General features: G+C 39.6%; 1 protein-coding gene across 1 annotated transcript in view; it reads right to left on the bottom strand.

Moving 5' to 3' along the window:
• Positions 1 to 21,372, bottom strand: part of LOC126184477 (dynein axonemal heavy chain 7-like) — a 1,143,184-nt gene that overhangs the window by 529,173 nt on the left and 592,639 nt on the right. Inside the window, exons 27-29 of the mRNA XM_049926869.1 lie at positions 19,413 to 19,605; positions 19,097 to 19,302; positions 715 to 871 (exon numbers count right to left, since the gene is read on the bottom strand). Coding sequence (XP_049782826.1) covers positions 715 to 871; positions 19,097 to 19,302; positions 19,413 to 19,605 — 556 coding nt within the window. The remainder of the gene's footprint in view (positions 1 to 714; positions 872 to 19,096; positions 19,303 to 19,412; positions 19,606 to 21,372) is intronic.

Consider the following 21,372-nt stretch of genomic DNA (forward strand, 5'->3'; position numbering starts at 1 on the left):
TATATGCAAGACGGTAGCATTCAGAAAGTGATATGAGGAGTGCAAAATACAATCACTGTATTCAAAACTACTGCTGTGAAAGGCTTAAGTGACACATTTAAAACATTTGTAGTGCTGTTAGTCATTCTTAATTTATTAAATATGTATTCCTAAAGCCATAAGGAAATGTGTATGATGGATAACATGACTTGTCCTATATCTCATTGCACCTATGTATAGATAAACTGAGGAGGACCAGTCAGTAACCTTCTGTACTATACTACATATTCATTATCTGTGCAAAATCTTGTTTCTTGCCTGCATAAACTGCAGCTATCACAAGGTTCCTGGAAATGTTAAATCAGCCAACCACTTTCTTCGTGATATATTATAGTAGTCTGTGTGATGTCAGTAAATATGACAGGACAATTATATCTAAAATATCACTGTCAGGTAAATTGAATGTAGTTTCCCATGTAACAAATTAAAACTTGTGGAGTAATACAAATGGCTAATTTTGTTAGAACAGAAAAAATTATACCAGTTTGTATTGTTACACTTACGAATTTTGTGTAATAGTAGTAGATCTGTGGGGTGCATGTGTAAAGCAAACATAAATGGACAAGTCACTCTGAGTGACCTGTATCAGATGATTGACATCTTTAAGAATATCTGAATATCTACATATGATATCTACAAATATATAATGGAAAAACACACACAAACATTAAATACCTGTCCTGAATTGTCTTTCAAATTGTCAAAGGTCTCTTTAAATCGTTCATTAAAGTTTTCTCCCACGCAAGACACAATTTTTTCAAACAGCCATGTCCTATCCTTCTGATCCACAAGACGATCATAGTAAACACGAAGAACTTCATGCACCCATAACCTGCAGAAAGCAATCACATATTGTAATTTTTAATTTAAAGTAATGAGCCACGGAAAAATTGTTTTTATTTAATAGATTTCATTGATACATGTATAATATTCTTATGAACTGCATTTGCTGTTTGCACTGTCTGTATTTAAAATAAAACTTGGGATAGTAAGTCAAAGATTTCGGTTAGTTCATGTATAACTATTTAACAGGTAAGTTTTTATTGGTGTGATGTTAGACAGACACCTCTGTAGAGGTTCTATGAAAAAACTTAAAATGTTTTCAGTTGATGAATACTTGTATTTCACACATTCTGCACTGAAGAAGTATGTTTCCACTAGAGCATCCAAACCCTAGATGTGAGTTTGTTATACAAAATCCATAATAAAATTGATTAATTATAATGGGCAACATTACAAAGCAGAAATAGTTACTGGACTTCAACAGTATGACCAAACCACAATTTTCCACAAGCACGTGTGATAGCAGTACTCAGAATGATCAGGTTATTGAAATATTTAGAAATTATTTTTAAGAGAGTCATGTGAGCAAATTTGTGGTACTGGAAGTATATTTAAGAAATTCAATATCGTTAGTGATACCTACAATTAAGTCATTTTGATGCAACATTTCTGCTTCTTTGGCAAGATGTCAACCATGTGACAAGTGTAGTTATAGTGCTTGTCAAAACGTAAGTCTTAGATCATATTTTTTAGTTGTATTTTTGGTTTTTGTTTTCCCATTCTGAATACCTTTTGCACTATATCAAGCAAACATTGTGGTTGTCCTGGTGGGGGCTATCAAGAGATGGAATGACACTAGGCATGGTCTGCAGCTAAACAGGTTTGGGAAAGGGAAGTTGGTGTAGTTGATTAGAGTATGGTGGGTAGGATTGGGCCACACATGGTTAAAGACCTGGTGTAATCGGTAGGAGAAATAGGTCTTCTTTTAGGATAAAACATAAGACTTCCATCCTTTAAAAGTATCCCAAGCAACTTAGAGACTTGGACACCATGTATGTGGAAAATAAAATGCACCACACTGAGTGTGCAATCACTGTGGAAATTTGCTCAGAATTATCTATTATTCATCAAAATGTGCAGAACATTAAAAAATAAAAATCACCTTGAATTAGCCTTTGAACAGCATGGTAGTTTGCATTACAGAGATCTGGTATAGAGACGAGTCGCAGCATATAGTGCTGTCATCATATGACTGTGCAAGTTACTACTATAATAGGTTTCTCTTAAATGGTTTAAAGCTAGAGAAGATATGATCTACAATTAATGTAGATAAACATTTTGAATTGTCAGCCATTGAAGTAACAGAACTAACTCCTCCTGAGAAGCTAATTATTCTGTGTGTGTATCTCTCACCTAGTGGTAATGTGGGCGCTTTCTTCAACATATTAACTGTGGTCCTGTAAAGGGTATCTGCCCCCAAAACTAGCATAATAATATGTGGAGACATGAATATCAACACTGGTGTTGAGGGTGTAATTAGTAATAACTTCCTAAAGATGGTGAGCACTTTTGTTGTGGCCCAAATAGTACACACTGCGAGGAAGGTTTCAAAAAGTTCAGCTTCAGTTTTGGACTAGGTATTTATGGAAATTGACAGAAGATTGTAAAGTACTTATAAGATATCTTGGCATTTTGGATCATTCCTGTCAGATGATAAAGCTTAAGATAGGCTCAGTGAAACCTGTAAAACTACAAGCCTACAAAAGGATTTTTTTTCCCCCGGATCAGATCTGTACTTTTTCTAGAGGATTGGCATATCAAACCTGGAACAAATTGAATATGGAAAGCAATGTAGATGCCAAGTTCTCTAAATTTAGCACGTTGTGTAATTTTGGAGGTGACATTTCCAAAAGTAGCCATTTCAATTGCAGCCACTATGAAAAATAGATGGATAACTGCGGGTATTAGAAAGTCTTCACAGACTTCTAAATTTGTCAGGTCTCTGTATCTACAATGTGCTAATCCACAGGTAATTTACTACTACTACTTAAATAAAGACATATGCGGAAGGGTACTGCTTGTGACTAAAAGATCATTGACTAATTAATACATAATGCAGAAAACAAAAGCAAAGTGGTGTAGGGTGTTGTAAAACAAGAAACTGGGAAATGGTAGACACAATTATAATAACATATAAATCAAAGATGGGATAGGAAAATAGAAAGATTTCAGGAGTTTTAAGATTACAGTATTTCTCTGATCTTACAGAGAAGCTGCAGAAAGCCATTCCTAAAAGACTTGTAGCACCCTCATGAAGATGTTTCCTGCAACACAATTTGCACTCCCAACGGTCTTACCAAACAATGGTTGTATGTGTGGCATGTCGGAGGTAACAGTTATTCAAAGGCTTGTGGCACCCTACACGATTTTGACCAGAACTTGAGTCCTCAAGATGCCACACTTCACTTATCAGTTGGCCCAAGACATTCTGGCTACCGTAGTAGAAAATAGAATTATGCAGAAAGTGGGTGATGAGGAACGCACTTGCTAAACGTCTGTTAAGACAGTGCCAATGGGGAAAACACGCCTTTTCAGAATGACAGGATGTCTGAGGCTGTGGAAATGAAGTTTCGTCATACCAGCTCGGCCATGGTTTTGCCTAGAAAAAGCCAGACTTGACTGAAGTGCACCAAGCATCTGCCTACATTACATCTTGGGGAACAAATAGTGAGTGAACCAGATACAAATTCGAATTACTGGAGGATACATCTAACTAGAACTACTACTCATTTGATGCGAATCCATAGTACAAATTGCATGACAACCACCAGCATTCCTGGCAGTGAAATCGGATGAGGATAATGCTATTTGTCAAGTGATTTCAGCAAAAGTGCAGAAATAAATAGCCACACATGCCCAACTGGAGCTGGAGACCCCAATCAATTGAACTTCCTCACCAAACAGATCCTTCAAAGCCCCTCCCTCCCCCCCCCCCCCCCCGGTCTTGTGGCGCAGTTTATCATCATTCTCATGAGGGGGGAGTTTACAGCAACGTGAAAACATGGGGGGGAGGGAACAATAAATATTATGGATACACCAAAGACAACACATTACTATGTCTAATATGGTGTAGGAAACCTGTTGGCATTCAAAACAGCTTCCACTCATCTCAGAATGGATAAATACATGTACTGTGTTCTTTCTGAGGGGAAAGTATTCCTTTCTTTCTTCAAAAGTGACAAGTTCAATTAATGAATCTGGAGGTAATAATAATAATAATAATAATAATAATAATAATAATAATAATAATAATAATAATAATAATAATAATAATGAGCGTATGGCAGTGGTGGCTAGGAGACCCTCACGGGGCAGTTTGGCTGCCACACCACAAGTTCTTTAAAGCAACTTCGGCGACTTGCGGGTGAATGAGGATGAAATGATGAAAGACACACAACACCCAGTCATCTTGAGGCAGAGAAAATCCCCTACCCTGCCAGGAAGCGAGAATGCTACCGCAAGACCACGAGCCGCGCACAATCTAGAGGTGGATTGTGACCACACATATTTCTCTTCGAAGTAGACCACAAAGGCTCGTTAGTACTAAGATCTTGTGACTGTGGTGGCCATGGGAGATGCAATAGTTCGTCCTCGTGCTCACAAAACCGGTTCTGAACTATATGAACTGTGTGAACAGGGGCCACATCGTCATGGAACATGGTATCACCACTGGGGAACAAACTTTGTACCATATGGTGGTCCTTATCAGCCAAAATAGTCACATTACCCTTGGCTCTAATGCAACCTTGCAGAGTTACCACAGGGCGCATGGACCCCTTAATATGGCAACCAAAACATCACCAAACCTCTGCCATATTTCACTCTTGCAACGTAGACTTGGCCAGAAGTTGGAAACACTGAAACAACTCATATGACCAAATGACTTTCTTCCATTGCTCCATGGTCAGTTTTTATAACTTCAGCACCACGTTCTCATTACAGGCATTTGCGTCACTGGTCTTGGAACTCCAGCTTGCCCTGAAATTCCCTTCTTATGGAGCTCTCATGTTGCTTAGGCACTGACAGGGTTTGTGAGTGTTACATTCTGTTCTGCACTGACTTTTACAGCTGTCATCCACTTAAGTTTCATCATAATCCTCATCACTGACAATCCATCACGATGACTCAACACACATTTTCGGCTGCATAAATCTTCGATACAGTGCGTCTTGTAACATGAAGTATTTCCTCTGTCTTGTTTATGTTCTGACCATCACGGAAACTAGATATTTACTGAGGGCATTGCACAGGTGCTGTTCATGGTCAAATACAACAGCACAACTTGCAGGCTTGGCCAGATTCTGCATTTATGTTCAAGCTTGCATTTTTCGTGGTGTTTTCATGTTTTTTCTAACCCCTGTAAAGGCTGTCAAGGTTCCCTGGTCTACAGAGAACATAATGTCTGTCAATCTGCTTTCTGAACCTCAAAGCTTGGTTGTGCCCTGTGCACAATACGTCGATTCTCCCATGTGATGGTCAATTTATCTCACTTCATACACGCGAATCCACGTTATGGCATCAAACTACGCCACCATCAAGCATCTATATTTTACCATACAAAAAAAGGGAAAAATATGGTTCGAAAGAACTGGGTGCAGAAAAATAGATATTATAGCCCTACATCGTAGCAGAGAATACTTTACCATCCTACTGGTCAAGGTGGCACACTACAATGTGTTTGGCGACTGAAGCCATCAACGGCAGAAATCTGTTATGAAATGTGCGTTCCCAATAAATGCAAGTACGCAGTCTCGCGTTCATTTAATTCAGAATGCAGGTACTTCCCTAAGAGCCTCTGAAACCCCGACGGATTCCAGTGTGCAGGTGGTCCCATTTACTGGTCTGCCAAACCAATTTGACTCCGTGCCATGACTGCGTGTCGGAATACATCAAATGTTTGGACGGCTGACTAGAGACAAATACGTCACTCGTTGTGACCGTGATGATATAAGCAGTACCTCTCATGGTTCAGAAGGTGACTGGCACAGGCTCTAAAACGCACCCTAGCAAAGGACACAAGTCTCACCGTTTAGGTAGAGACTTGCAGTTCTTTACTACCGAAGCGGCAGTACGAGAGACTTGTCCCACAGAGACGATCTCCCTTTCTCTGTGTTGGCCTCCTCAGCTCGGTTCCAAAAGCACGTCTCTTTTTTGACCTCTCACAATTTTGCACAAGCCAATCACAAGCTGGAGCCCGGCATTCTAAGCTCAGTGAATGGTCTTTGCACTGCAAACCGATTTGACCAATCAGAGACTTAAAGTTAATTGGCAAAAACGGTAAAAAATTCAGCTTAGCAGCCTCTTTCCCACACGTTTGCCGTGTCTCTTGCTAACACAATACAGGGTGGAACCAGAGCCCTCCATAAACAGCTTATCTCCCCTGCTGCATCCATTTCAAAGTTTGCAAAGAACGGCCATAAACTAGCATTGACAAAACATGTTTTGAAACAGTCTCTGCACGTGTGGGCACCAGTTTTCCTGTCCCACGGACATTTGCAGAACGTTTACATTTCTTTTGGCGGCTAGCTCGTTAACAAGGCCTACAATGCGCTGTCGGAGACTTTTCGGCACTAGGCCGTATACCTGGACGTCTGCCCCTGTCCGTGGCACCAAGCTTAATGTGTTTCTGCACAATACGACCGTGGCATGGGCCCATCTGGAAATCTCTCTTCGTTCTCCAGAAAAAACGCACTTTGTCGCCCCCACCAACGCCGTGCTTTTACTGCAGTCGTTTAAGTCGGCACCCTGTTGCTTTGAATGCAGGTAAAGCTTACCATATTTCCTTCCATAGAGCATGCAAACAAGCCCATAAACTGCTGCCCACCATTTCATCACAATGTATGAAGTCAAATCGCCATAGATCGTATCCCCTACACCAAATCAGAAGTGAGAGTGCCCTGCAATCTCTCAGAACTTGTTATTTTCTCATTCACTTCTGAAAAAAACGTATGGACTGAATCCAAATTCAGTTACTTTGTGTGTTAGAACTAAACACTCTTGTGAATTAATTACAGATCAACAATAATCTTCCTTTAGATATCAAATATCAATATTTATAATATTTCCTCTGAACGACACCTTATGAAAAGGAAGTGAAATTTTTATGTATAAATAGTTTTGTGGTAGTTGTGAACATTAGTTTGTATCACTATTTTCGAAATCAAGTGTCCATTTTGTTCAGTCTTTCACTATATATTATGCACACTGTGCCATTGTTGAGAATGTTAAGTTCATTACACTGATAGCAGAGAAGCTTGGTGGTAGATATGTCTTGCAGTCCTTCAGATAGACCAATACTGCCATTCATAATTCGGTGCTAATGCAGCTTTGACTCAGGGTTGAGTGATGCTCAGCTTCTTCAATGCTGACAGTTCTATAGTTCGTATTTCGCTTCCACCATCACCTACATGCTTTAAGTTATGTAACACAGAAGCAGAAGAATCGCTGGGTGTTTGTGTTGTCCTCATCATTTCATCATCATCCAGGAAAGTGGCGAAATTGGACTGAGCAAAGATTGGGTAATTGTACGGGCGCTGATAACCACGCAGTTGAGCGCCCCACAAACCAATCATCATCAGAAGAATCGCTGTTTTCTTTTATCATAACAAGTCAAAATATAAATTTTATTAGTATTAGTAATAGTGCATATTAAACTTAATTTTCTAATTCGATGAGGCATGGACAGAGAACAGCAACCTCAGCAACAGCGCCAATGACTTTACTTCTACTAGCAGTCATCTTGTATTCATACATATTTTCTTGCTGAGTACGCAACGATCAACAAGTTCTGACAAGCAGAAGTACTTAGTCAGCGAGTCAATACTTACACAATTATCAAGCATGTTACATATCGCTGACTCGAAAAAATGCAAGTATTTTTTAACTGACATTAGTATTGCTGTGAACATTTTAAAATCTGATGGAACAGTAGATACATGCTGATACTTATCTATATATGCTGCAAATAATGACATATGCTTAGTAACTTCTCACTTCAAAATCATCAGCTCAAGAACGCAGTGTCAGTGATTCTCTCTCATCTCCATAGATTATGATTTGCTTGTTCTATTGAACATTCAATGTGAAATGTCTTTGATATTTATTTGAAAAAAATAAATTTCAGCACTTTCACTTTTGCATATTAGAAAGTAATTTTGATATGTAAAAATGGTCTGAGAAAAGCTTTAAGTGCTTCATGTCTAGAAGTATGTTTGATACTATTGTCGAGCATTTGAAATTACACATCAACATACAGACAAATGTTCTGCCTTTCTACACAGCTTGAGTATGGATGGATTAGCATGTTAACTTGTCCACAGTGTAAAGTATAATGACGGATTTGCTCTGTTCTTTCATAGTACTGGGTGAATCACCTAAAACTTGCACCGCAAATATTGTAGAAATGGAAAATATTGTTGATGCGCATTCTTCAGAGAATGGGCTTCAGAGTCAGGGGCTCCTACTGTTAGCCAATAAACAGATTGTAATAATGACATTTTCACTCTGCAGTGGATTGTGCGCTGATTTGAAACTTCCTGGCAGATTAAAACTGTGTGCCGGACCGAGACTCGAACTCAGGACCTTTGCCTTTCACGGGCAAGTGCTCTACCATGAGTCTCAGTCTGGCACACAGTTTTAATCTGCCAGGAAGTTTCAGATTGTATTAATTCTTAGAAAGTGTTTTTTGTGTAAACATACATGTTTTTAAATGGAAAATGCCTATAGATAGTAACAAACTAAAACTAGAGGAAATTAGAATATCAGGGGGGTTCATTGCAGGATTCTAGTATAAGTCAATTAGGAGATATCATTTTTTGAAATGTTACTACACTGACACTTGTACAGTACCTGTAGTACCACACATTAAAGAATGACACTAGTGCATACACTAGTTATGTGGATTCTGACCAGTAACGAGACAAATGACCATCACAGGTTGTGTTCAAACTGACACCAACAGTGGCAATACACGCTTCTAGTCTGGTATGGAACAACTGCTGCACACATTCTAGCATTTCAGCAGAGATGTCCGACCAGGCTGCAGTACTATGTCGTTGCTTACCATCAGGTGTAATTTGTATGTCCTTTTAGATAACTTCTTTCAGGTTTCACCACGGAAAAATGTATATAGGTGTGAAATCAGGGGAACCAGCCAGCCAACGTACAGGTCTTCTGCATCCAGTACAACAATTTGGAAACAATTTGTGAAGACATGCTGAAGTACTTTGTGCACTGTGGGCTGGACAGCCATCATGTCAGTACCACAGGTTTCTCCTTGTCTGCAGAGGAACGTCTTCTAGCATCCATGGAAGATAATCTGTTAGGAGGTTGTGACACTTGTGGACATTCAGTGTTCATATATGAAAGACAGGCATACGTGCTGATGGTTCACTATCCCACACCGTACGTTTACACTATGTGGACACTGACATTTCACCTGGTGAAGCCAATAGGTACTGTCAACAGATCAATAGTGCGTAGTTCGGCCGTTTACCTGGCCATGACTGGTAAATATGGGTTCATCACTAAACATGATACATCTGGAGTATCCTTTAATGCCCATGTATAGAAGTGAACAAGATTCTCATAATCATTTCCATGCAGCTGATGGAGAGAGTTATGATAGGGGTTGAACGTGTGTCAATGGAGAATACATAGGACACGTGCTTGTCTCATGCCGCTTCCTCGTGAGATTTCACAGGAGCTAACATTCGGATCAAGTGCAACAGCAACAAGAACATTGATTTTCCGCTCTTCTGTCGTCACTTGTTTCCTTCTGTTACATTGTCTAGGTGTCACAGTACAACTTTCACTTAACTGGTTGAAGAGTTGATAAATAAGTGCCGAGATTGTTGACGTCTGTTGCAATATCTTTGCGTCATATACCGTACAAGAACGAACTGCGTTCTTTCGACACTCTCCAAGCACTATGAGCACGTAAACTTATTCTGCGTTGGTAAATCCAGTCGTCCACTCATTATCTACTGCTTGGACTGGCTCACATTAACTGACATTGAAATATCTCGAAAACAACACACTGGATCCATGAAATTTATAATTAAAATTTCTTCATCTCAAAAGGAGGACATCCAATGGCCCACTCCACATGTGATGGTGGGGGTTATGGGAATTATGAAACCTTAAATGAGAATTCCCATTTTTTTGTTGTAGGTTCGGATTACATGGAGAAACTACAAAAGTTGTGTTCGAAACTTTTTTCCGTTACGTGACAGATCGCACTATAATCGGAAAATATCAAAATGGGTAGAAAATCGTATGTTTCAAAAGGCTATCCCGTGACACTTGAATTAACCGCTCACGTTCACGTGACAAGGGTACGACAGGTAATTAATAGCTTTTAATGGGACTGGACTGCCAGTTATAACTCAGTTAGCTACACAGCCACAGTGGCACGTTTAGCATTCCCCTTTTTAGTTTGTTGGAGGAGTACAACGTTGAGAATGGGTTTTCCATTAAAAGTTATGAAATAAATGCCTGTCCTACCCTCGAAGCATGGAGATAATAGGGGGTGGGAGGTTAATTCAAGTGTCACTGAATAGCATTTTGAAAAATACGATTTTCCACCATTTTTTATATTTTCAACTGCAGCGCTATCTCTCGCAAAACGAAAAAAAAGTGTTTCAGACAAAACCTATGTATTCTTTTCTGTAGAATCTGAATCTGCAGAAAAATGGCTGTTTCAAGATTTCAAAGTCGCATCCTCCGTCTCCACACACGTGATAAGGTAGGCGATAGAGTCTGATATCACGGGATGTACCCCTCCCATACTGGGCCACATCGCTTTCTGTGGGATTCAGAGCTTGTCAAGTCAGTTCCATCCAGTAAACTGTATAGGGTTGCCAGCTCAGTCTCAGATCGAGTGGACAGACTGTATGGCATAACCGCTACACATTAAATTCTTGAAAGTTCGTTTCTGCATGTGAGTGGATTCTGCTTCATTGACAACTTTGATTGTTTGTGTGAAGTTGCCTGCATTCATTTTTTGATCAGTCAGTATCACTGAAGATGTCAGCGTATTTCCATTAAACATGCCTGTAATTTTGAACAAGTTATACCATAGCTGAAGCCACTCTGTAGGCGATAATATTACTTTAGTGTCACAATAGTGCGGGTGTTCAAAAACTTGAATTCGTGATTAGACAACATTCTGAGACTGACACATTTTATTCCACTCGAATTTAGGATGAAATTCGTGTTGAATGTGGATATGCACTCCTGTTGAGAAGTCTTCTTCTGGGAATAACACATCACTTGGAAATAAAAACAGAACGAGTTAAGCCATGTGCACACTGTTGACTGCACAATCATATATGCAAGAACAATGACAATACTCATATGATGACGACTGCTGTGGTGCAGCTTCACACATCATTTTTATCCATTGCCAGCTCAGTGCTAACTGAAATCGCTCTTCATTGCTGGTATATATAGGGTGGTCCATTGATCGTGACCGGGCCAAATATCTCACGACAAAAGCGTCAAACGATAAAATTACAAAGAACGAAACTTGTCTAGCTTGAAGGGGAAACCAGATGGCGCTATGATTGGCCCACTAGATGGCGCTGCCATAGGTCAAACTGATATAAACTGCGTTTCTTTAAGTAGGAACCCCCATTTTTTATTACATATTTGTGTAGTACACAAAGAAATATGAATGTTTTAGTTGGACCACTTTCTTCGCTTTGTGACAGATAGCACTGTAATAGTCACAAACATATGGCTCACAATTTTAGACAAACAGTTGGTAACAGGTAGGTTTTTTAAATTAAAATACAGAACGTAGATACGTTTGAACATTATATTTTGGTTGTTCCAATGTGATACATGTACCTTTGTGAACTTATCATTTCTGAGAACGCATGCTGTTACAGCGTGATTACCTGTAAATGCCACATTAATGCAATAAATGCTCAAAATGATGTCTGTCAACCTCAATGCATTTGGCAATATGTGTAACGACATTCCTCTCAACACCGAGTAGTTCGCCTTCCGTAATGTTCGCACATGCATTAACAATGTGCTGATGCGTGTTGTCAGTGGATCATGATAGCAAATATCCTTCAACTTTCCCCACAGAAAGAAATCCGGGGACGTCAGATCCGGTGAACGTGAGGGCCATGGTATGGTGCTTCGACGACCAATCCACCTGTCATGAAATATGCTATTCAATACCGCTTCAACCGCACGCGAGCTATGTGCCGAACATCCATCATGTTGGAAGTACATCGCCATTCTGTCAAGCAGTGAAACATCTTGTAGTAACATCGGTAGAACATTACATAGGAAATCAGCATACATTGCACCATATAGATTTCCATCGATAAAATGGGAGCCAATTATCCTTCCTCCCATAATGCCACACCATACATTAACCCACCAAGGTCGCTGATGTTCCACTTGTCGCAGCCATTGTGGATTTTCCGTTGCCCAATAGTGCATATTATGCCGGTTTAAGTTACCGCTGTTAGTGAATGACGCTTCGTCGCTAAATAGAACGCTTGCAAAAAAATCTGTTATCGCCCCGTAATCTCTCTTGTTCCCAGTGGCAGAACTGTACACAACGTTCAAAGTCGTCGCCACGCAATTCCTGGTACATAGAAATATGGTACAGGTGCAATCGATGTTGATGTAGCATTCTCAATACCGACGTTTTTGAGATTCCCGATTCTCGCGCAATTTGTCTGCTACTGATGTACGAATTAGCCGCGACAGCAGCTAAAACACCTACTTGGGCATCATCATTTGTTGCAGGTCGTGGTTGACGTTTCACATGTGACTGAACACTTCCTGTTTCCTTAAATAACGTAACTATCCGGCGAACGGTCTGGACATTTGGATGATGTCGTTTAGGATACCGAGCAGCATACATAGCCCACACTCGTTGGGCACTTTGATCATAATTGCCATACATCAACACGATATCGACCTTTTACGGACTGGTGATTGGTCCATTTTAACACAGGTAATGTATCACGAAGCAAATACCGTCCGCACTGGCGGAATCTTACGTGATACCACGCACTTATACGTTTGTGACTATTACAGCGCCATCTATCACAAAGCGAAAAAAGTGATCCAACTAAGACATTCATATTTCTTTACGTACTGCACGAATATGTAATAAAAATGGGAGTTCCTTTTTTTAAAAAAAAAAAAAAAAGCTGTTGATATCCGTTTGACCTATGGCAGCGCCATCTTGTGGGCCAACCATAGCGCCATCTCGTTTCCCCCTTCAAGCTAGACGAGTTTCGTTCTTTGTAGTTTTTTCGTTTGATGCTTATTTCGTGAGATATTTGGCCCGGTCACTATCAATGGACCACCCTGTATATTACTTTCATAACGCAGTGTAGGTAACCTCATAAAACAAAGTGTGTGACCGATTTGTGGTAGTTCTCTGTGGGAACCTAATGCTAGAACCTTTGCTAGGATAGAAGAGCCCAGCCAATTCTTACATGACTGAGTGCTGTTTTCCCCAGGGAAAAATATATTTACGTCTCCTAAATGGATTTTCATGTCACTGAAAGAAGGTCAGCTATAAACAGCAGGCAATTTCAGACTGGTTACCACCTGAATAGCACGTCTGTGGTTTTCTTGCTAAGTGAATAATATGTCTGGGTGGTTTTCCAAACTACAGCAAAGTAGGCCATTTATGAGTAACGTCCAACACAGATTCAAGCTTGTCTATGAGAAGCTATCGTTGTCTACAGTAGGGATTCCCGGACTGTGTTCTGGGGAAGATTGGTGTTCTGTGGGATGTGGAGAAGTGTGTCATAAAAACCTGTTAATAACCTGGTTTATGTTTTCGACCTTTTAATGACGCATATTATTTTTAAAAACGTTATTATGATTTCTGTGTTATTAGTTATGATTTAAAATTGAAGTAATCTCAAAATGGAACAAGTTTTTCTCGTTTTTAAAACTTTATTAACCTTCAACACAAAGAAGTTTTCGTATCAGAGTGCCAGCTTTCTCAAAGTGTTCCATGAGAGGAGAAGTTTAAGAATTCCTGGCCTCGCATATGAATAGGTGGGCTTTGATCTGCAGGGAAAACAAATATCTTTTTCCTGGCTATGAACAGCAAACTATGTTGGCTGTAGCTTCCTGGGAGAAAAAATGATTTGTCTAACCTACTAATAGAATGCGTTTGGATCTGTAGAAATCTTAATCTCATGTTCAGGAACGAGGGTGTGGTGATTAGTGCTGCCATTAAAATGCAGGTGTCCTGAACATGACCATAGCAGGACGAGGGGAGGTCAGAGTGTTCCAGTGGAAGGGTGGTGGCTCCTATCAGTGTGAATGGGCACAGCACTGGATGGTTGCAGGCTGTGGCAGGGGAGAATATTCAGTCATGTTGGGAAAGCTGGGGCATGTAGGTAGTGGCCTGCTGTGGTGGCCCAACCCAGCATGATCTGGCCCAGGGCGATGGTTGTAGAGTAGTGGCAAGTGACAACAGTACAGCTGGGGGCACGCCCTGCCTAACACTTTGCTCATTATGGTGCTCACAGTGCATGGTCTCACGTGACTGCCAGCACCTGAACTGTAACATCATATTAAATTCAAATCTTTTTTTAATTTCATGGTAAAGAAGGGATTCTAAACTTAGAACACACATGAAAACTGACAAAAATACAGGCTGCACCAGTATCGGTATTGTAATTGTAAACTGTCGAAGCTGCGTTGGTAAAGTACCAGAACTTCAAGCGCTGATAGAAAGCACCGAAGCTGAAATCGTTATAGGTACAGAAAGCTGGCTGAAGCCAGAGATAAATTCTGACGAAATTTTTACAAAGGCACAGACGGTGTTTAGAAAGGATAGATTGCATGCAACCGGTGGTGGAGTGTTTGTCGCTGTTAGTAGTAGTTTATCCTGTAGTGAAGTAGAAGTGGATAGTTCCTGTGAATTATTATGGGTGGAGGTTACACTCAACAACCGAGCTAGGTTAATAATTGGCTCCTTTTACCGACCCCCCGACTCAGCAGCATTAGTGGCAGAACAACTGAGAGAAAATTTGGAATACATTTCACATAAATTTTCTCAGCATGTTATGGTCTTAGGTGGAGATTCCAATTTACCAGATATAGACTGGGACACTCAGATGTTTAGGACGGGTGGTAGGGACAGAGCATCGAGTGACATTATACTGAGTGCACTATCCGAAAATTACCTCGAGCAATTAAACAGAGAACCGACTCGTGGAGATAACATCTTGGACCTACTGATAACAAACAGACCCGAACTTTTCGACTCTGTAAGTGCAGAACAGGGAATCAGTGATCATAAGGCCGTTGCAGCATCCCTGAATATGAAAGTTAATAGGAATATAAAAAAAGGGAGGAAGGTTTATCTGTTTAGCAAGAGTAATAGAAGGCAGATTTCAGACTACCTAACAGATCAAAACGAAAATTTCTGTTCCGACACTGACAATGTTGAGTGTTTATGGAAAAAGTTCAAGGCAATCGTAAAATGCGTTTTAGACAGGTACGTGCCGAGTAAAACTGTGAGGGACGGGAAAAACCCACCGTGGTACAACAACAAAGTTAGGAAACTACTGCGAAAGCAAAGAGAGCTTCACTCCAAGTTTAAACGCAGCCAAAACCTCTCAGATAAACAGAAGCTAAACGATGTCAAAGTTAGCGTAAGGAGGGCTATGCGTGAAGCGTTCAGTGAATTCGAAAGTAAAATACTAGGTACCGACTTGACAGAAAATCCTAGGAAGTTCTGGTCTTACGTTAAATCAGTAAGTGGCTCGAAACATCATGTCCAGCCACTCCGGGATGATGATGGCATTGAAACAGAGGATGACAAGCGTAAAGCTGAAATACTAAACACCTTTTTCCAAAGCTGTTTCACAGAGGAAGACCGCACTGCAGTTCCTTCTCTAAATCCTCGCACCAACGAAAAAATGGCTGACATCGAAATAAGTGTCCAAGGAATAGAAAAGCAACTGGAATCACTCAACAGAGGAAAGTCCACTGGACCTGACGGGATACCAATTCGATTCTACACAGAGTACGCGAAAGAACTTGCCCCCCTTCTATCAGCCGTGTACCGCAAGTCTCTAGAGGAACAGAAGGTTCCAAATGATTGGAAAAGAGCACAGGTAGTCCCAGTCTTCAAGAAGGGTCGTCGAGCAGATGCGCAAAACTATAGACCTATATCTCTGACGTCGATCTGTTGTAGAATTTTAGAACATGTGTTTTGCTCGAGTATCATGTCTTTTTTAGAAACTCAGAATCTACTATGTAGGAATCAACATGGATTCCGGAAACAGCGATCGTGTGAAACCCAACTCGCTTTATTTGTTCATGAGACCCAGAAAATATTAGATACAGGCTCCCAGGTAGATGCTATTTTTCTTGACTTCCGGAAGGCGTTCGATACAGTTCCGCACTGTCGCCTGATAAACAAGGTAAGAGCCTACGGAATATCAGACCAGCTGTGTGGCTGGATTGAAGAGTTTTTTTGCAAACAGAACACAGCATGTTGTTATCAACGGAGAGACGTCTACAGACATTAAAGTAACCTCTGGCGTGCCACAGGGGAGTGTTATGGGACCATTGCTTTTCACAATATATATAAATGACCTAGTAGATAGTGTCAGAAGTTCCATGCGGCTTTTCGCGGATGATGCTGTAGTATACAGAGAAGTTGCAGCATTAGAAAATTGTAGCGAAATGCAGGAAGATCTGCAGCGGATAGGCACTTGGTGCAGGGAGTGGCAACTGACCCTTAACATAGACAAATGTAATGTATTGCGAATACATAGAAAGAAGGATCCTTTATTGTATGATTATATGATAGCGGAACAAACACTGGTAGCAGTTACTTCTGTAAAATATCTGGGAGTATGCGTGCGGAACGATTTGAAGTGGAATGATCATATAAAATTAATTGTTGGTAAGGCGGGTACCAGGTTGAGATTCATTGGGAGAGTCCTTAGAAAATGTAGTCCATCAACAAAGGAGGTGGCTTACAAAACACTCGTTCGACCTATACTTGAGTATTGCTCATCAGTGTGGGATCCGTACAAGATCGGGTTGACGGAGGAGATAGAGAAGATCCAAAGAAGAGCGGCGCGTTTCGTCACAGGGTTATTTGGTAACCGTGATAGCGTTACGGAGATGTTTAACAAACTCAAGTGGCAGACTCTGCAAGAGAGGCGCTCTGCATCGCGGTGTAGCCTGCTCGCCAGGTTTCGAGAGGGTGCGTTTCTGGATGAAGTATCGAATATATTGCTTCCCCCTACTTATACCTCCCGAGGAGATCACGAATGTAAAATTAGAGAGATTAGAGCGCGCACAGAGGCTTTCAGACAGTCGTTCTTCCCGCGAACCATACGCGACTGGAACAGAAAAGGGAGATAATGACAGTGGCACGTAAAGTGCCCTCCGCCACACACCGTTGGGTGGCTTGAGGAGTATAAATGTAGATGTAGATGTAGATCTCAGGGTCAATCACCTTGGGGAACTGAGGATCATACAGGCTGCACCAATACCCTCAGGTACGCTGTATTGTATCACTATCTTGAATTTCAATTTCATAGGGCTGCGTCAATATCCCAGGGTCACTCTTTTCTGATGTCATAGCGCTGAGGTAAAATTGACAACAATGCAGACTGCACCAGTACCCCGGCATCTGCCATTCTAGATATATAGAACAATGCTTCCTCTTGGATTTTTTGAATTTCTCGATATTTTACAATTAGGAGAACTTAGGTGGATTCAGTTTCCTAATTTACCACAATTTTTTGAATATCCCATCAATTTTGAATTTATTGTCACGCGATACATAAGACAATTTGCCTAGACCATAGGGGTTGGGGAATGGGAGCGAGGGAAACTGGAAACTGTACATGTCATTACAGAAGAGAAACTAGGGGGAAATCTAGAAACAATGCAGACTGCACAAGAATTCTTCCAGCTACACTTTCTCCATAAAAACACAAAGTGGGCTCTACTACTAAAAAGTTTAAATTCAACCATACCAAAAATTGAACGCACAGAATGTGAAGAGAATGCTGTTTCCGAAATCTGTCTTTAGGTATTATTAGATTTGTGCTATGTGTGGAGAGATATTTTCTCGAAGTATAACTTACATAACAACACAAAATTTCACTTCAAAGCAGCATAAGCGAATTTGGTGGAAATTGGAGTTCATGGATTTTTCATTATATCTGAATGCTCACTCTGAGACTCAAATTTTTATCATTGTTTCTGGTCTTAGAAATATTTCAACAATTCCTAGGTGAACTTGGTTGAAAATTTAATGACGTTGAACTTGTGAAATATTGAGTCCAGTTTGGCAACATTACTGATTTGTATCCACAGAAATGAAATTGCAGTTATTAGTCGCTTTACCATAATGAAATACTCACTATTGGCAGTCAAGATGTGTGTGTTTTTCTTTGTGTTACCTGCATAAACTGTTGTATTGAGAATTAATTCACTGTCTGCAGCCTAAAGTGGATCCTTCCACGTTTCTATAGTTCTATAATTCCAGATTACAGTTTAGGTAGTTACAAACAACAAATTTCAGCAAATATTGCTGTTTTATAGGAGTCTATTGCTATGCTCTGATAAGCAAAAAATCCACATTATTGATCTATTAATCCTTGACAAGTTTGCAGGCAGTCAAATTTACTACATAATGCAATATTTAACATGACAAGCCAGCACATCACAAGCTGCAAAATGTTGGTGTATCTGTGTATAAAATATGTATTATTTTTGCCACAATATAATTATTAATATCATCAGTGTAAAGAATGAACAGAAAAGGTCTCAGGATAGAGCCCTGTGGTACATCATGTTTAATTATTGTTTACTGGACAATTGCCTTGTTTTTTTTTAATGACATTTTCTTTAATTTCATCATGTATTAATCTTACTGTTTGCTGTCTGTCTTCTAGGTAAGACTTCATTCGTTTGTTTAGTATATTTCTGATACCTTATTGGGCTAATTTTTTGATCACAGTGTCATGGTAATTGGTGCCAAATGTATTTGACAGGTCCAGGAAACTATCAGTAGAGTCTCACTTGCCAAACAGTACTTTAAGATGAGATTCTAAATGCTTATTCATGCTTAGATTACAACCAGGACTTCCCATTTTTTTCTCTTGTGCTACAATATGATAAAGTTTCAGGTACATTCTGACAGTGGCGACATGTAATGAGGTACTACATGGATACTTACCTGGTGAAAAATTGCTTGTTGTCTGCTGATTCTTTCCTAATGAGGGAACACCCTTGGATTACTCGTGAAAAGTCACGCAGATTGAAAATATAATGAGAATTTGCTGGTGTTGGACGCAGAGTTTTCATTACTGATGTATAGACACTTAGAGTAGCTTGGACGATGTTTTGAACAGTGGACATAACATCAGCTGCAAAACCATTTTTCTGAAAAGTTTCAATATATTTTTAGCAAGAAACACATACAGTATTCTACAGAGTTCACAAAAATTTTACTAGAAGAGTAATTTTCCAGTATATGTCAGATGTATGTATACCTTCAGATTTGTCATTAATGTTGATGAAAATATTTTTGTCACAGTTTCATCAGAAAAATTGTTCATGAAGTATACATTTAGATGATGAAGTAACCGTTTGGTTACACACTGATGGATACCCGCTGGAAGTCTCATGGCAGCAAAAAATAAAATATTTTGCAAGAATATTTTTCCTCCAGTTCTTAAGTCATACCTAAACAGATAAACAGTATTATCAACGATTTTGACATTTATCAGTTTGTGATCAAGTAAGCTTCTTCATAGATAAAACTCATTATAATACATCCCAGCATTGTATTAATGTATGAAGACATAGTGGAGGAAACCTCTTAGATATTCTAAAACTGATAAAAGCTACTGGCACCATATGCCAAATACGTAAGGAAAACCACATAGTGTGGTTGGCTGGGAGACCCTAATGGGTATGTTCAGCCATTTAATTGGAAATTGTTTTCTTTCTTTTGCAAATAATTACACCATTCCTTTCCAAAGTATGAGAGTTGTTGTTTTTGATAACATTTCTAATGTAGAAACAGCAGTCAGGCTAAAAGTACTTTAAAATGGATTACATTCACTCTCAACCACAATAAACATTTGTGTCAATGGTTACCAGTTTCAGTAAGTGTGTGACCATTCTTTGATCCTTATACCATGATGGTAGGTGGTTGCAGTGAACGGAACAGGTGATGTTTGTGGTGCCATAACACAAGCTCCATTCACTGCCATCACCTGCCATCTTGGTGTATGGATCTGAGGATCGTCACATACTGACCGAAACTGGTAACCATTGAAATAAATGTATAATTACAGTTGATAGTGTTTGTAATCCATCTTTAAACTATGAGAATTTTGTATTAAGAGTACGAATTTAGTGTATGTCACCGTAATGGGTGCAAGTCATGTTTGTGTTGTATGAAGTGCATAATAATGTAGTACACAATAATTGTATAGTACAGGAAAACTGTAAAATTCTTAAGCTAGGAGGAACAGTGATATAGTTTATATTACTGTTGTAGGCAACTATAGGATAGAGCTGTAAAATTCATAAAAGCTGGTACCACTATCTCGGATACAAAATCTTACATATTAAAATGTATTGTTTTATAGGGAGTTAAGCCACCTCATTTAATAAAAATCAAGCATAGATGAAGCAGAGAGTGCTTGAAAATTCTGACTGCATTTATTTTGTTTGAGTGACTGTACTTCCTAATATGTGTAAAGGAATATCCAATATTTACTTCACCTCTGATACCATAATGACGACTTTCTCCCTGTTCTGCAAGTTATCCTTTATTACTTCTGATATAGATTCCAGAAACATACGGTACCTGTACAGATTGACAACTGTCAGTTCTCTCAGTTTTATAAACAGAGAATGATAGTGGTCTACCGAAACGTCCCTTTGTGCTATATAAAGAATTTCTTTATTTATTTTCAGAAGGCTTATTATATGATGAGAATACCTCCATACAATTTGGCCATAAGAAGTATATGATTGGGAGAGTCCAAAGTACTGTATGTGACAAGAACATTATAACTTTTAGCATATTTATTTGTTTCCCCATGAATTAAGTTATTCAGGACATGTTTTAGGAAACATGGCTAATATGTTCCTCCTAGCGGAGTTTTGTATTGTTGTGTGCACGCTAAATTTTTACAGATTTAGTGTATAAATCCTTGGGCAATCCCAAAATGTAAGCTTTTAGTTTTGTTTGGATTGCAGAGGAATGATGTCTTGAGATGTGAAATGTACTGTTATATCATCTGAATAGCATATGACTGACTGAGCTACAGAATGCAGCATTTCACTCATTGCAGTAACAGAGAAGAAGGATCCAAGAATATAACCCTGCAGAACTCTAGTGACAATTAGAGCTGATGGGGAAAGTCTGTTTTTGACTAAGACAGGCTGGGTTCTGTTACACAAATAGGAGACAATTGGTGCCTGTGTGGAGTTATG

Source organism: Schistocerca cancellata, chromosome 4 (genome assembly GCF_023864275.1).
Source record: "Schistocerca cancellata isolate TAMUIC-IGC-003103 chromosome 4, iqSchCanc2.1, whole genome shotgun sequence".
Lineage (NCBI taxonomy): Eukaryota > Metazoa > Arthropoda > Insecta > Orthoptera > Acrididae > Schistocerca > Schistocerca cancellata.